The sequence below is a fragment of the Podarcis tiliguerta genome, assembly GCF_965153285.1.
Source record: "Podarcis tiliguerta genome assembly, chromosome: 4".
Classification (NCBI taxonomy): domain Eukaryota; kingdom Metazoa; phylum Chordata; class Lepidosauria; order Squamata; family Lacertidae; genus Podarcis; species Podarcis tiliguerta.
The window spans coordinates 16,720,679-16,738,042 of record NC_139537.1 but is presented as its reverse complement, the minus strand read 5'-3'; the positions used below and the strand labels follow the sequence as shown (position 1 = coordinate 16,738,042).

The window sequence follows — 17,364 nt, the reverse complement described above, 5'->3', positions numbered from 1 at the left end:
CACAGAGCCGCGGCGGTGATGGACGCCCGGATTAACCAATCAGAGTTGAGAAAGAAGAAGTAGGGTGGGAAGCAGCCACAGCAGGCGCTCGGATTTATTTCCTTATTATTGCCTTGGGGTTTCAAGAGCGAGCGAATCAGAAGCCACGGCGAAGCTACGCTCCGGATTTGTTTTGTGGAGCTTTCGGAGGGTGGCAGTAGGAGGAAGGAAGCGAACTGCTCTTATGTCCCTTCTGCGCAGGCGCAACCTAGCGAAGGCGGTTATTGCTGCGACTTTCGTATGGAAAAAAGGGCACCGGCGCCCGGCCAATGAGAGGCGGCGGCGGAGAGCGGGTTCCGCCTTATTTTATTTTTCTAATTGGTCTGGTCTTATAAATCGTGACGCAAGCACGGCGGGCGTGGGACGTCGCGCGGCTTCCCCCGCCTCCTCATTGGGCGGCGAGGTTTGAAGGCGGCCTTGCCGCGCCGCGCTGATTGGCCGAGGGCGCCGAGGCTCGCGCTCCGTCGGTTTGCTCCCTGGCTCGCGCTCGGCCTCTGTTTGCGTGAGGAGAAAGGAAGAGGAGGAGGAGGGGGGAACGGAAGGGCCTCTTGACGCGGATGCCGACACAAGGAGGAAAGCGGGCCTAAGCGGAGGAAGAAGCGGCGGCGGAGGAGCCGAAGGAACCATCAGGCGCGCGGGGGGGAGGGGAGAATCTCTCCTCTCTCTTTCTCTCTCAGTCGTTCGTTCGCTCCTGCCCGCCCGCCCTCCCGCCGGTGGTTGGTTCCTTCCCGGCTCCTTCGGCGCTGTGAAGGGAAGGCGGATGGCGGCAACATCCGGGGCCTCCGGGGTGGCGGCAGCAGCGGCCGTCGTCGGTGGTGGAGGTGGGGCCGCCGTCGCCGCCGCCCCGGCACTCTACGCCTGCACCAAGTGCAACCAGCGCTACCCGTTCGAGGAGCTCTCCCAGGGACAGCAGCTCTGCAAGGTGCCGCTCCCCGGGGGCTGCGGGGGAAGGCCGGGAGGCGACGCCGAGGGAGGGAAGGGCGGCTGCGTGGGGTGGGGACGGCAGGGCAGGGCGGGCGGCCAGAGGATATCCGGCTGTTCGGCGGGACGCGCCCGCTTCCGGGGCTGAAGTGGTTTGAAGGGACGGGGCGGCCTGGAGCTTCGTTAACCCCGAAATCTCGGGGCCCCTCTAAAGCTTTTAGTGGGGCTCCCAAACTCAGTAAGTGATACATCAAACGGGGGGTCGCTGTTAACACCCAGAAAACCAACGTCCCATCCACTCCAAAGTTCTGTAGAGCCTAGAAGTGCAAATCCTGGTTTTGTAGGTTCTTTCTCTCCCCCCCCAACAACAACTAACTCGGAACCCCTAAATTTGAGACACCCCCCCCCAAAGTTCTCTAGAGCCTAGTAGTGCAAATCCTGCGTTTTGTAGTTTCTTCTCCCCAACAACAACAACTAACTCGGAACCCCTAAATTTGAGACCCCCCTCTAAACCGTTCGTAGGGTATTGTAAGGGAAAACCCTGCATTTTGACCCCATGAAACGTCTACAAAAACCCTAGGAAAGTTTTGGGGTGGGTCCGAGATTCCGGGGTTTGTAGTTAACGAAGGCCTTGGAATTGCGAGGGGGCTGACCAAGCAGAGGAGTGAAGGCAAGGGAAGGGTTTAGCTTCAAGGACACAACGCTCCTGATAAGCTGCTGTGTGGTTTCTTTTTCACTTGGAACATTTATTCTGCACTTTTTCAAGCGAAGGAAACATCCCTGCTGGCATCTGGTGAAGCTGAACATTGGAAAGCTCAGGAGGGATAACAGGAAGCACTTCTCTTCCATGTAGCACATAGTTAAAATTGTGGGGCTCTCTTCCTCAGGGAGACAGTGATGACCACCAACTTGCATGACTTCAGAAGAGGAGAGCACTATTGAAGGCTACTAGCCATGATGGCTATCCTGTGGTTCCACAGTTGGAGGCAGCAGCAGTTCTTCTGAGTACAAGTTGAGGATAGGTCAGGTGCTCTTGCGCTTGGATCCTGATTGCCTAGCTTCCCACAGACACCTTGTTGGCCACTGTGAGAACAATATGCTGGCCTGGATGGGCAACTGGCTTGTCCCAGCAGGCTCTTTATATGTTCAGAGAAGGTGACATAGATCAGTCGCAAAACAGGCCTCGTTTTCAGGGTTACAAAGGGATGAGGAGAGATTATATATGTGTCAACCCCAAAAGTTAGTCTCATTTGAGTTCAGTGATACTTGCTCTCCATGTGCCTATATGATTTCAGCCTTAGTGACTAATTCCAGGGTGATCAGTTCTTTTCAGATTACTCAGTGAGAGGTGCCAGTCTGCCACCCAAACTGCCCTGTGATGTAGGTGTTGTGGCCCATTTGTTATGCCTGGCATGATAGTGCCACCCAGAATGTCATCACTATGAGATTCTTCCTTCTATATCATGTCATCATATTTTGCATTTGCTCAAACCCCATTCTGAACCATAGTGGATTTCCCTCCCACTGTCAGACAGTATACAGCTTTCACTACATGGTGATGGGATGGGGCTTACTATTTTCAGTGGCAATCCCTCCTCAGGGTAGTTCTGTCCTGAATTTATTATACATATTGGAAAATTTTGATGACTTTTACATTTTGACTTGTTCGTTTTGAACAGGGCAGAACCTGCAGCCCTCCAAATGATGGTTGGGCTGTAATTCCCATAGTTTCTGTCCATGGTACCTGGAGACTTAACAGCATCTGGAGGGTCTCATGTTTTCCAACACTGATTCATTACATCTTTGTCACACATTAAAAAAACACCTAAATGTGTTACTTCATCCCTTGCTTGCTGTAATGAAGAAACACCCGTTTTGGTTTTCTTTTTAAAACAGGCTGTAATACTCTTTGAGCTAGCTAGTCTTGTGGCACAAGCTTTCATAGGCAATCAAAGTCATCATAGATCATTGCTTGTTACAGCAGCTATGTGACAGATTCTACTTGCAGGAGTCCACAGTAAAGATACTTAGTTTTGCAGCATTAACAGTCAGTGGGTTTTTAATTAGTTATCTTAAATTCCATCTCTTAAACCCAGCTTATAATCAAGCAATAAAGCACTTTATATTGCAACCTTATGATGGTGACATAGACTGTATAATAAGTCAGATCAGGAATTCTCTTGCCCTGTAGTTTGCAGCCACATATGGAAAGCCAATGTGACTTGGAACAACTGTAACTTATACATGGGAGCACCATGGAATGTCCACAGAGCAAATAAGATAAAACGAGATGAATTTATTGTGTCAGTAGTTTCTCTATAGTAAAACAATTTTGACTTTTTTTGTCTAGGAATGTCGCATTGCACATCCCATGGTAAAATGTACTTACTGTCGATCAGAGTTTCAACAAGAGAGGTAAGTCTTTTTCATGTTATTTCACACTTGTAAACTATCAGCTATTACTTGAAAACTGTTATTTCACACTTGTAAACTATCAGCTATTACTTGAAAAATGTAATGCTGGTCAGTCAGATTCCACATGCAGTTTACCTTGAATTATATGGCTAAAAGTCACCCACGTATTGGGGAAAATGTTGTCTGCCTACCCTGGTCCCATGAAGGAGGCAAAAGAGCAAGGCAGAATAAAGAAGAGCCTCTGGTGAGCAACTTGTGCCACCTTTTTGGAGAACTAGAGTTCTTTTAGAAGAAGAGTTTGGATTTGATATCCCACTTTATCATTACCCAAAGGAGTCTCAAAGCGGCTAACATTCTCCTTTCCCTTCCTCCCCCACAACAAACACTCTGTGAAGTGAATGGGGCTGAGAGACTTCAAAGAAGTGTGACTGGCCCAAGGTCACCCAGCAGCTGCATGTGGAGGAGCGGAGACAACAAACCCGGATCACCAGATGACAAGTCTACCGCTCTTAACCACTACACCACACTGGCTTTTAAGGGCCTGTCCTGAATATGGGTACTTCTCCTGTGTAACTAAGTATTTGAAAAACTGAATTTTATTTCCTTTTCTTTTAGCAAAACCAACACAATATGCAAGAAGTGTGCCCAAAATGTAAAGCAATTTGGAACGGTGAGTTAATTCTGGATCTTTTTTGTGACTGGGCTGCTAAATTCATAGTCAGGCCTACAGAGACTTATTCAAATTTGGATTTAAGAAAATAATAACAACTATGACATTTTATTCCACACTGGTTGAAGCTGCCTTTGACTTTGCATAAAGTTTTAAATATGTACGTGCTGAAGAGTGGAACCCCGGTATTCTTGAGAGCTACAGGCTGTGAAGAAAACCAGACTTGAGCGCAGGTCTTGCTCTAAGGTTGACAGAACACTGGTTATGACACATAATTGTACCTACCATGTGGCAGTATGGGCAGCCAGGAAGATGCACTTTGCAGCCTCCATTGTATCTTTAAGCAGCTGGCTGTAATAGCCTTTCTGGATAGTCTAGAGATTGCTTACTTTCACTGTAGGAGAAGGGTCCACACAAGAAGAGCCTATTGGATCAGGACAGTGACCCATCTTCTCCAGTGTCCTCACAAAAGCCAACCAGGTGCCTGTGGAACTGAGCACAAGAGTACTCTCCCCTCTTGCAGTGTTCAGCAACTAGTATTCGGAAGCATTCTGCCTCTGACCATAGAGGCAGAGCACAGTCATTGTGCTTAATAGCAATTGATAGCCTAATTCACCATGAAAATACATTGACTCCATAGCTGCAGTTCCATAATTATAACGGAAATGCTCTGCATTACTGTTTATTTTTTTTATTAAGCAGTTTATACATTTTCCTAAATAAAAAGAAACAAATTTCAGTTAGCAAAATAATATTTTCCCCACAGCTTACATCAGGAAAGTTTAAAGAAACTTTGAACCAGTTAATAAAATGTAACATAGTTTCAAGCATGTAACTACTAAGTGAAGTCTGTCTAAATGAGCTTGTATAAAAGCAGTTTTACTTTTTCTTCAGTGACTCCAAGTCATTTTTGCATAAAATGTTGACATACTGAAACAAGGAATGGCATTCTTAATTTGTTGTTCTTTTTCTTCAGCCGAAACCTTGCCAATACTGTAACATCATTGCAGCGTTTATTGGCACAAAATGTCAGCGCTGCACAAACTCTGAGAAGAAATATGGACCCCCTCAAACATGTGAACAATGCAAGCAGCAATGTGCTTTTGATCGCAAAGAGGAAGGAAGAAGAAAGGTATAGCTTTGTCTTGCTGCTACTCATACTTGGTCTCAAAGTGGTAACTTGATTATGAACAACATCGTATTGTTGTATTTTGAATCGCACTTGTAGCATTTGTGCGCACTCCCCCACCTGCCCTACTTGTCCGGCAAGACCCAGCTGAGAGAGAGAGAGGGGTGCACAGAAGCGTTTTCAGAACACAAAACAAACAGTAGTTGCTGCCACCACTTCCTTATCTTAGAACAGCCCAGAAAAGTAACCTAAGGAAGGAGATTACTCTTCAGCATTTCTGGGCTGCCCCACCCTGCGTCGCTTTACCATGGCACAGACAGAAATCCAACAGGTAGGCGACTAAGTGGTCAGGTGCTGTTTAGCTTCCCCGACAAACATAAAAGTTTGCACATCTCTTACAAATCCCAAACAGACAATAAAAACATTGTTTAGTATAGCTAACTACAGAACACACTCACAACGAGAACCGGCATCAGGGCAGGCCCTCTCTGCATGACAATGGTCTCACATGGCAAAGTAGGTTAGGTGAGGCGGCTGCGAATTGCAAGTCGGATTCCTAAGGTTTTATCCCCTTTGAACCCGCGTGAATTCCAAATTCAAAGGCCAATCGGATCTTTAGATTAATTAGCAATTCGCCAATGGTTACATAGAAGGACGATAACTTAAACTTGTTAGGGGAATTGGCAGCTGAATCCTGTTTATCCCAAGACCTTGAAAACGAAAGGGCATCCTCCCTTATTCTCAGACACACACCAGATTCCCCTTCTTGTTGTAATAAGGCTCGATGACCTTGTTCACACAGAAACGGCATCTCAGATAGCCAGGTGTCAAGACTACAAATCAACTATGAGCCTCCCTCCTGCAGCTGGAGAAGATAACTTACTCACACTCCCAAAGACACTAAGTCTGCATTTAAAGAAGCAGACACACATTCCCCAGTGTTTGGCTCTCCCACCATGCTCTTCTTAGGCATCAGCCAAAGTTTTAACTTGCTAAGATTTCCCAACATCACTATAGCACTAATGGTCTATCAGAGTGCTGTTCGTTGATCCCTGAAACTGTAAACCACATGTGGAGAATGGGGTCCCCCAACTCAGGCATACTTTGCTCATGAGCCTTTCCTCCAGGAAACACAGATCCCACTTCTGACACCAGTGTTGGTCTCAGAATTTGAGCGGTGTGAGAGTCCAGGGGTACCAGGCACACTTACCTAGGGTCCGTGTTTACTTAAGTCATGTAAGGGGATGCTCCCTGCACTTCTGGCATGAGGTGTTCTAGAAGAAACCTTTAGTCAGTTTTAAGTGAAGGCTTCCAAATAATTATGGAGAAATAGAATTTATATTATGTATTTGTATTACTCTTCAATTACCAGTTAATATAGCATCACTTGACTGCTGATCCATGAAAAAATTCGAACTCACAAAACAGTAAACAAGATAATTGAAAGTATGCCTTTTGATAGTTGTTTTCAGAGGCTATAAAACACTGGCATCTAGTCTGCCCAGTTGTTATTGATGGAATATAATAAATTATCATTTTTATTTCACCATTCTTTCATAATCTTTTGTAGATTATCAGACAGTCTCCCAGCTTAGGCACTGACCAGTCTCAGACCTAGCTATTTCAGCATGGTTGCTTGCCATCCATATTCGGACAATACCCCATTGTTGCTGCAAGTGGTCTCTTAGATTGCATTTATTTTATTACAGTATAATGAGTATTCATATATTAGAGTTTAGAGTAGACTCTTGGATAAAGCCTACTGAGAACCTTTTCTTCCAAGATGCTAGCTGGCAACCAGTTGGGATGGTGGATCCTAGATAAATCATTGGCCAAGTCTGAGGAGAGCTGTGGGGTAGCCTGGAAATTGGGTGAAAGACAAAACGATACAGGGGAGATACATCCAACGTCAGTTATAGTCTAGATAGATCCATTGAAAGTTCATTGATTTCAGTAGGTCTACCACTTGAGTATGAAATGATTGTGTGTTGGATCCTAATACCCCTTGAGAGGGCTTTCACTCCTGACACTCTCTTAACGGAAGAGGCAAGGCAATTTTTACAGATTCCTCTTTCCCTTCCAGCTTCTGAAAATAGAAACCTTGAGAATAGTGTGGGACACGGCACTGCTTGATAAAGGTTATGGGAGTTTTTGCAAAAATGTTCTTTTCCCTTCCTTTATTGGGGCCTCTGCTGGATCAAGAGCCCTTCTGTCCATAGAAGAGGCCTTTTATATCTTGACAGGTGTGCTCACCTAAAGGAAATAGGTTGCAATATTTTTCACCCAGTTTTCAGCAGAATGTCCGGTATGCTTAATTTTACATGCTGCTGTTCTGTACTATGCATTTTTAACTTGTTTGTATTAAGATGTGTGCAAAAAGAATGACAGCAGAAGTATTTGATAATTTTATTTTGGCTGTTGTATGTCTTTTTAGCACTGAGTACGTGTAACATAACTTGCTGCGAATGATTTCCCAAAAGGTTGATGGGAAGCTGTTGTGTTGGCTCTGTACGCTGTCCTACAAGAGAGTACTGCAGAAGACCAAGGAACAGAGGAAGAGCTTAGGGTCTTCACATTCTAATTCCTCCTCCACATCACTTACTGAAAAAGACCAGCATCATTTGAAACACCAGCGCCATCGCCATCACCACCACCGTCACAGCAGCGGCCATCACAAGTAAGTCTTGTGAAACTTGTGGAATAGAGGCTGTAGCTGTATTCTCTGAAACTAAATCAAGATACAGTAAAAATTTTGCTGCTAAATTGGTAGATTTAATCTATTGCACTTAAAACTTATTTCTGCTATTAAAATTTCCTTAGGTTGAAAGTGTGGGATGGCAGATAGGGACTTGGGTGTAAGAATGTTTCTTTATATAGGCTAGGATCCAAGGATCTGCCCAACTGGTTCCAATTGTCCAAGGGAGCTGTGGGTTTGTTTTCTTGAAAAAGGAGCTTCCCACATAGCAAATTGTTTTGCAAACCTAAGAGAGGTTTCAAAATAACAGGGCCTGTTATTCAAAGAAAGTCACATTTCCGATTGCGCAACATCCTGCCATAACTTTTAGAGACCGTATGTGTATAGCTGGGAGTCTGTTGTTTTTGTAGAACACAAAACCTATATGAAACAGTAACAGTTTAGAAACATTTGAGTTGCAAGCTGAACTCTCACTTCTAATGCTGTTGCTAATACACATAGCTAGGCATGGCCCCTTTCTGAATGAAGAAGAGATGCATAAATGCACCAGAATCATAGAATTGTAGAATTGGAAAGGACTCCAATGTTCACTTAGTCCAGCCTCCTGCAGTGCAGCAGTATCAGCTAAAGCATCCATGACAGATGGCCATCCAGTCTCTGCACATTCCAAATAAGAGAGATTTCACTTGTCATGAGAAAATGCAAATGCTAGCTCATTGTGCTAATAGACGTTGCCCAGCGGCTTCCATTTTCATTCTGCTGTACATCAGCTGCTTTCAATACCATCAGTATTTTATTTATTATTTTATTATAAAGGTACCCCTGCCTGTACGGGCCAGTCTTGACAGACTCTAGGGTTGTGCGCCCATCTCACTCAAAGAGGCCGGAGGCCAGTGCTGTCCGGAGACACTTCCGGGTCACGTGGCCAGCGTGACATCGCTGCTCTGGCGAGCCAGAGCCGCACACGGAAACGTCATTTACCTTCCCGCTAGTAAGCGGTCCCTATTTATCTACTTCCACCCGGGAGTGCTTTCGAACTGCTAGGTTGGCAGGCGCTGGGACCGAACAACGGGAGCGCACCCCGCCGCGGGGATTCGAACCGCCAACCTCTTGATCGGCAAGCCCTAGGCACTGAGGCTTTAACCCACAGTGCCACCCGCGTCCCTGTCATATTATTTTATTATACTTGTATCCTATTGTGAAACTTAAGGTAGTGTACCTAGTTTTCCAGGAAGTCTTCCATCCAGGCACTGACCCAGACTTAGAGCTTCTTGGCTTCAGCCCCCCACTTCCAGCTATTCACCCTCTCTCTGCTTGTCAGATGAGCAGTCTCATGACCAGGGAGAAGGTGATTTGCATCACCACAGTGCAGTGACTGTGTCAGTGTTTTTATTTTTGTTGCACCATTAAAATCGGAGGGGGTAGTGGCAAACAAATTTGTTTGGGACCAGATCAGGGGTTAGCCTTCCCTGATTTAGGGTTTCAGAAAATGTTCCTCTTCAAAAGCTTTTGGGAAATTAGTGTGCTTCCTTTGGTCTGGGGAGTCTCCATGCTATTCTTTAGCTTCATGAAACTGCTTGAAAAGGTTATCTGGATGAGTGAAGTATGGTGCCATCCCAACTCTCCTTCTGATTCCTCAAAGACAGTGAGGAGGTTGTTAATCCACATCCAGCACATCACAGTATGATAATTAATCCAGACAAGACAGAAGTAACTAAAAGACCAGATTCATGGGACTACTTCTAGACTTGCCGCTGCTCTTGGAAGGTCAAGTGATTGTGGCCAGCAGTACTTTTGCATAGCTGTGCCTGGAGTTCTGCTTGCAGTCTTCCCTGGAAAAGACAGGTTTGCCCTTTGTTAGGCAAGCTTTAGTTGCATCCATATAGGATTGCAGTGTGCTATTATATATGTGGCTACCTCTGAAGAATATTCAGATCTGGTAGCCGTACATAAAATAGGGCTTTTGCTTCTTTTTCCTTTTTTCAAACCATGATTGAGGTGGCCATTCTTAAGCCTATTGCACATTCTGCATTTCAGAATCAGCAGTCTGAGTCCAGAGCAAGATCAGGGATTGTGGAAACAGAGGTAAATGTTGACTATTAAAAAAAAAAAAAGAACAATTTGTAAGTCCAGCCTGCTCCTTACTTTGTCAAATTATTTAGAAATCTATGTACATGCTGTTTTGTGTAAATGTAGATGTATAAGTCATACAGATTGTGTTGGCGTCTTTTCAGCCATAAATCCTCTGCAGCTATTCAGAATGAAACTCCAAAGAAAAAGCCCAAAATGGAATCCAAGCCATCTAATGGAGATAGGTAAAAATATGGCCTTCCTTACAGTTTTTCCCATTGAAATTATTGTTCGTTTTCCTTTCCTTTTTCATTTTATTCTGAAAAAGTCAACATGACTTCATATTTTGGCCATATGCCTTGGTGTAAAGTTTAGTGGAAAATGATGGCTCTACATACCTTATTCTGGAGGTTTTGGGGGTAATCAACTAAAATATAGCAGAAGGAAAACAGACCTGAGCAACAGTTCAGTTATTTGTAGCTATAAACCTGCTTTGATTTGGTTCTTACTGACAAGCTTTGTTCCATGTGCATCTTGTTAGATGAGAGAGATTGTATACAACAGTCTCTGACAAACAGTTGGAATTTGTGTAAAAGGCTGCTTCATTTAGAAAGTCAGAAGCTAATGCTTAATTATATTTCTGCAGGTATTGATAATGTTTGCCATTAGTAAGCTAATTTGCTAGTTTCATCTATTTCTGTCAAGTACTTTTTTTTCCATTAGGATGTTTGTGAAACTGATTCAAATACATACAGTTCCCCCCCCCCTCATTTAATCACAGCCCACACTTTTTGTTTTACAGTAGTTCTATAAATCAGTCAGCAGACAGCGGAGGTACTGACAACTTTGTCCTCATTAGTCAGCTGAAAGAAGAAGTGATGTCACTGAAACGCCTCTTGCAGCAAAGAGATCAAACAATTCTGGAAAAAGATAAAAAGGTAAAAGCCTCAACTCACAAGTAGCTATTTTGTAAATGTTCTAGTTCCAAATGAAATCAGCATTACAAATATGAATTAAGCAACCCAAACCCAGAGTTCATTTGGAATGCATTTTGGTCATATGTTACTCGAAATAATTATATTTAGATGAACTTTTTTGTCCACAAGGGGCCAATTTTATCATCTTCCTCCACAGTATGCCCTCCTCCCCAGCTGGCCAGAACCTACCCTGGCTAAGGTTTGATGCTGACAAAGGGTAGGAGTAGTTGAGGCCTCCAGGTTATAGGACAGTATATAAATTCAATTAATAATAATAATTAATAACAACAAGCTAAACCCGCACACATAATGCTGTATCCTCATCATTTCTGCCCATCAAACAATTGCTTTTGGGGGAAAGGGAGGGTGAGCCATCGTGGTATTAGCCAGAGGTAATAGTTTCCCCAAGTACACCTGATACATTGTAACATATTTGTAGTTTATATGGGTTACTCTGGATGCTTTGGAAGTCCTTCTCTCTCAATCCTTTCCCCATATTGAGCTTGCGTTCGTTGGGAGGTAGGTTGGAGTTTACACTCCAAATCCCTAGTCTCCACCATTTGGGGGCATCTTAACTGCTCTCTTCCCAAGAGAGAAGTGTAGTGCCTGGCTTACAAGTGTGTTGTGAAGGAGGTGATCTCTTACTTGCACATCTGGGAATAGCTGCTGTCTGGTTTGTTTATTTTTTCTTAACTCTGTATGTAAGGACAATAACCTGGACTATGCCAAGTAAAAATGTTTAGACAACATTCTGTCTTACGGATATACTCGGCTTACTTTCTTTGTGCGGATATAATATTTCATGCTATGCATTGTTTTCATTACTAGTCTTCAAATCAGTGGAAGAAATTGCTTTTTTGACTTTTAAAAAGTTCATCTGACAGACACCAGGAATCTGTCTTGTTGATGTGAGGGTTATCTTTAAAGGAGGCCTGGAACAGTATTTTAAAGATCTCCATTCTTTTTCCTAGTTGACAGAGCTGAAGGCAGACTTTCAGTACCAAGAGTCCAACTTGAGAACAAAGATGAACAGCATGGAGAGAGCTCATAAAGAAACTGTGGAACAGCTACAGGTAAGCACCGCAATTGTTCACAGGCAACATTATTGGGCTAAGGACTTGGGGAGCAATCAAAACCTAGGATCTACTGGGATGGGTGAGTTAGGATTCAGTTGCTCTCCCAGTGTAAGCACCACATCCAAGCTTAACTGGAGACACGCTGGCATAATTCGTTCAGCTGGGGCTCAGCTGACTGAACCATGTTTTTACACTGACATAAGCCCTGAAAAAATGGGGATTGGTGAGGGTCTGCCAGGCAGGGGAGACATATGAAGGATCCTAACTGTTTAGCTTGCTCACACGACCTGGCAGAGCTTATGCTGGCAAAAAGGGAGGTGCAATTCAAACACTCTTTTTATGACTTGTTTTGTCCTCTTCGAGGCTTAGGCCGGCTCAGTGAGTAGTAGCACTGCTGAACAGAGTTTGGAATTGGGGTAATTTATGCAAGTTTAACCAAACTGCGGGAGGCAGTGGAAGACAGGAGTGCCTGGCGTGCTCTGGTCCATGGGGTCACGAAGAGTTGGACACGACTAAACAACTAAACAACAACAACAAATGCAAGTTTAACTTAAGCTGGTGTCAGTTTAGTCAGCTTCCTATGCTTATGATAGTTCTGTTATATATAATTTATATAAGTACAAATGGTCACGAGATAGGCACCTTTTGAATTCAGTTCACTCTTCTTGAACTATCAATATCATACCCCAAGATAGCATTGAATTCTGGCATCACACCAAGAAGAGGAACCCACAGGCCTCTGCAGATATTGAACTTCACAAACTGGATCTCTAGTCATCCCAGCATTGATGAAGAGTAGATTGTAATTGATCGTCGTAACAATGTTTGCAATTTTTTTATCCATAAACGCTCAGCAGTGAAATATTTAGCAAGGCTTACATCAGTTGGGAAAGATTGGGGGCACAAGGAGAAGGGGACGACAGAGGACAAGATGGTTAGACAGTGTTCTCGAAGCTACAAACATGAGTCTGACCAAACTGCGGGAGGCAGTGGAAGATAGGAGTGCCTGGCGTGCTCTGGTCCATGGGGTCACGAAGAGTCGGACATGACTAAACAACACATCAGTTAGGTCCCATTGATTGACTTTCAGTAACGGGTCTAACTTGAACAGGATTCATCATGAGATTTTGATATGTTTTACCAGTTGTACTAAAGTTGTTATTCCCCATTTTTGTTTTCAGCTCTAGCAACTAAAGAAATTGGCTTGTAGCTAGCTAGCTAGGAGAGCTGCTTTGGTGCAAATCTGTTTCACCTGCACCTTAAGCGTTGTACACAGCCGTGTCTGTGTTTTATAGAGAGGGACTTGGTTGTGATGAATGGTGGTCATGTTTGCCTGGATAACTTCCTAGGCTTCTAGTGCTGAAATAGCCTCTGCTTTTTAGTGTGTTTCTTTAGGTGAAATCAACATTCCAGTGTCTTCACACAGTGTGAAGCTCCAGCTGACTCTCAAAGAATCACAAATTAGCCAAATTATTAAACTGGGCTGGGGGGAAGGGAGAGAGAGCTTTGGACAATGTCATGTTGAGATAGCTTTCCATTTAAGCATCCGTCTGTCTGAAAATGTGCTTTAAGGCCCTTCTTTAAAAATATCAAAATGAAAGCTATCTAATAATACAGTATTTTTACTTCAAGATCTAATAAATGCTCTTGACAGGGTTCCAAAAAGGACTCGAGACATCTATTTCTCAAGCATCACCTCGTCATACCAAACAGTTTGCAAAAGGATTGGGGCGGGGGAGGGACTGGAGTACCAAAACCCTTCGGCCGGGGGCCGAAGCTTACATAGCTCTTTGGATCCGTGGCTTTGAGCCCTTTTCAGCAGCACAAGTGTTCGTCTACATGTGTTAGACATTTCTGCAACTACCATGGGAATAGTGCAAAGAGGGAAGTGGAGCATTTTCCAACATTGCATGGCAATGTATGTACGATGCAACCTATAGAATTATAAGGCGTGTGTTGTTTTTTGCAGGCAAAAAACAGAGAACTCCTCAAACAAGTTGCGGCTTTATCAAAGGGCAAGAAGTTTGACAAGAGTGGGAGCATACTCACATCTCCATGAAGTGCTGGCTGTTTGCATGGGTGTTAATATTCAAAAGGTAAATGACTCTGTGGAAACTCCTTAGAAGCCTGTGTAGTGGAAAAAAGGAATATTTTTGCACACAGAGTAGTTGGCATGTTTCCTACACCTTTTTGTAACTGATAATGCAGTGGAACTTTTTTTTTTTCCTTTTTAAGTTTAAGCCATTTGGATTAAAATACTTCAGCTGGCTTGAAGAATGCTTTTTAAAAAGAATTTATACAGGAGAGGACTTCTTGCCAGTTACTGGTAATCAGTAAGAGTGCTCTTATTTTTAACCACATCATGCAATAACATATGCAAGGCAGCAGTTTGAGGGAGCAGTCCATCAAGTATGGCTATTGTGCAGAATCATTAATCTAAATTGGATTTATGCAGGACACCTAGGCAAAAGCAGAACTTGCCCAGGAGCTGGGCAGATCCACATCAAGAAAAATAATGGTCAACCATATCAGTATTCCAGCAACAACTAGCTTGGAAACAGAAACTGGAGCACTAAATGCCCGACAATTGTGCATTATCTTTTGGTCAAAATAAGAGTACGTTGAAAGTCTAAAATCATGGTGCTTTTATGACAAGAAGCTTATTACCTATAAATATGTAAAAGAATTTTAACAGTTCTATTCTTAGTGATAACTGGTGTTTTACATTTCTTGTGATAGAAATTTAAAGAGATATTCCCTATTGTAAGTATCTGAACAAAATGTGTTTTTTGAAAATTTACTGTAGACTTTTTCTCTTGCAAGTGCCTTTTCTCCTAACTGTTTATTATTTATAGGAATGTTGGTATTTTGTATATAAAGTTTTTCTTTTTTAAAAAAAAAAATCATGTTTAAATGTTCCTTTGTGGATGTATATAAATAAATGTATGTACAGAATAATCAGATGTTAAGATCAGAGTTGTTTAGGATGCTAGAGAAGGTGTTAAGATCTGGCAGGAAAGGAATATTGGCTGTACATAATTGTAACAGATTTGTCTGTGTAGAAGGTGTTTGTCTTAACTCATGTTGTGCCTAACTTAATTTTTTTTCCTCCCACACACTAAACTGTAGGGCTTCTAAAATATATTTCACCTTTTATCTCAGTGCTAATTTGCATAATATTCCCTGTGGCATGTTCTAAATTGAAAGACACAGGAACAGTATTTCTGGGGAACCGGGTTCGCGTCTCCGCTCCTCCACATGCAGCTGCTGGGTGACCTTGGGCTAGTCACACTTCTTTGAAGTCTCTCAGCCCCACTCACCTCACAGAGTGTTTGTTGTGGGGGAGGAAGGGAAAGGAGAATGTTAACCGCTTTGAGACTCCTGAAGGGGAGTGAAAGGCGGGATATCAAATCCAAACTCTTCTTCTTCTTCTAATGTAACTCTTTGGCAATTTCTTTTAAGAACATTTCATCGTACTATGCCTTTTTAAACTTCTGGGAGAATATGCCTTTTTATTTCTCAAGAGTGAAACAGCCCCCCCCCCCACACAAACAGCTTCACATTGCTAAGGGTGCAGTCACACTGTTTTGGGACAGGTTACCCAGGAGCCAAAAGAAATGGCCCCGGAGAAGCTCTCACATGGGACAAAAAACACCAGCCCCATGGCCCCTCACTTGGCTTTGCTATCTGTGGGCCAGCCATGTAGTCAAGTGGGATCAGTACAGGATGAAGAATCATGTACCCAGCAGGAATTGGATAAATCTCTTATGACAAGTATCTCATTCCTCAATAAAGAGCCAGATGCTGGCATTCAGAAAGTCCTATGGGAAGCTGCAGGATTCCATGGAAACATAAATAATAGCATACAAAGTTCTCTGAAAGGCGGGCAGCTTGCTCATCACTACTGATCTCAAGCTGCAGGAAGTGTATTACATGTGCTCTATATGTACTCCCAGTTTGTTCCGAGGAATTAAGCCCATAAAGTCTGGTCAGCATTGCACAAGCCCAACTGTGCATCCCTAGAACAAGTCCCAGGATTCTGAATAAACCATCAGAGTTCAGTAATAGACAGGCAGACATCCCTCAGCAGAATGTGGAAAGCAATACCCGAAGGTAGGAAGTTTCAGGTCCCTGTCTTACATTTCTTCAGATTTTTTTTTTTTTTAATGTTCCCTTTGGGAGTTACGATATGAATTACTATATGATATGAATTCATTCCAGAAGGCATGGTCTCATCAGCTTAAAAATGAAGCTGCTTTTCCATAAAATGGAAATCCTATTTGATTCAAAGGTGCTCAAGTTACTATCAAGTTACTTAAAAGAATAACTTGTGCTTCAGCTAGCATTAATGTGTTGTTTTTGGACCTCCAGCTACCTGAAGATTGGGAGGATTTGTTCCCAACAGACTACTGAATAATGTAATTTGAAAGGGAAAAAAAGCTGCTTTCTACAATATTGAGGATTATTTTTAATTTTTTGTATACTAGACGAACTTTGTAAATTTATAAATACTATTTGATTATCTTACATGATAAAACAGCGAGGGTAGAATATACTGCTGCTATCCTATTGGACTGTTTAATCATTGAGGTTTTTTTTTTCATTATTTACTTGCATTTCAGAGTATTTTGATACTTTTTCCAGTCAAATGACTACCTGTCACTGGTAGATTTGGGTGGTTTTTTTAATACAAAAACCTGCCAGAACTTTTACCATGAATCTGATTCACTTTCTGATCAAATCATTCTCATTGAAACCTGCTTATGCTGCAACAGGAACATTCTAGAAAAAGAGACCCAGCATTTTAATTTTTAACTGCCAGAGCTGTACAAATCCTAGTATGGACTCATTTAGGGACTTTACAGTGTTTGAAGAGAAATCACTCTGGTTTTATAAGTTTCATACCCTCTCTTCACTTGGGAGTTTTTAAGGCTAGGAACTAGCAAATGAAATCCTGGAGTTGTAGCTATCTTCACAATGAACTTTTTAATGTAGATTTTGAGGGTGATACATTGTACTATAATGTGCATTTAAGTCAGTTTTCCAATTGTTAATTAGCATTGAACAAAACCTTTCACTTGGGCTTCAGTTATTTATGTATTTTAAGCCTGTGAATATTGCAGTTTCTTTTTAGTTAGAAAGTATGTCCATTCTGAGGTGAAGCTGTTCAGCTTGCTACATGTGTATATACTGTTGAAATTCTGTACTGGCACACATTTGACAGTTGACATTTTTGTACTTTTTTTCTAAATCCAATATTTCACAATAAAAGCTTGTTAAAACATCATGATGCACCTCTTCTATTTTTTATTATTTATTTTTATTAAAGATTTTCTTGTTTTACAAAAGTACATGCCTTGTCTCTTTTTCAG

The 17,364-nt window shown here is 42.6% G+C and overlaps 1 protein-coding gene across 3 annotated transcripts; it reads left to right on the top strand.

Moving 5' to 3' along the window:
• The first annotated feature begins 436 nt into the window (after positions 1–436).
• Positions 437–14,953, top strand: FAM76B (family with sequence similarity 76 member B). 3 transcript variants are annotated; one of them, XM_083436660.1, is made up of 10 exons: positions 437–961; positions 3,311–3,375; positions 3,991–4,045; positions 5,022–5,177; positions 7,655–7,851; positions 9,907–9,954; positions 10,104–10,184; positions 10,742–10,877; positions 11,888–11,989; positions 13,962–14,953. In XM_083436660.1, the coding sequence occupies exons 1-10, from the start codon at positions 800–802 to the stop codon at positions 14,049–14,051; spliced, it is 1,092 nt and encodes a 363-aa protein (XP_083292786.1). In that variant the 5' UTR covers positions 437–799; the 3' UTR covers positions 14,052–14,953. The 3 variants fall into 3 exon arrangements, with proteins under 3 accessions (XP_083292786.1, XP_083292784.1, XP_083292785.1); XM_083436658.1 differs by lacking the exon at positions 13,962–14,953 and having other exon boundaries at positions 477–961; positions 11,888–12,252; XM_083436659.1 differs by lacking the exons at positions 10,104–10,184; positions 13,962–14,953 and having other exon boundaries at positions 477–961; positions 11,888–12,252.
• The last annotated feature ends 2,411 nt before the right edge of the window (positions 14,954–17,364 follow it).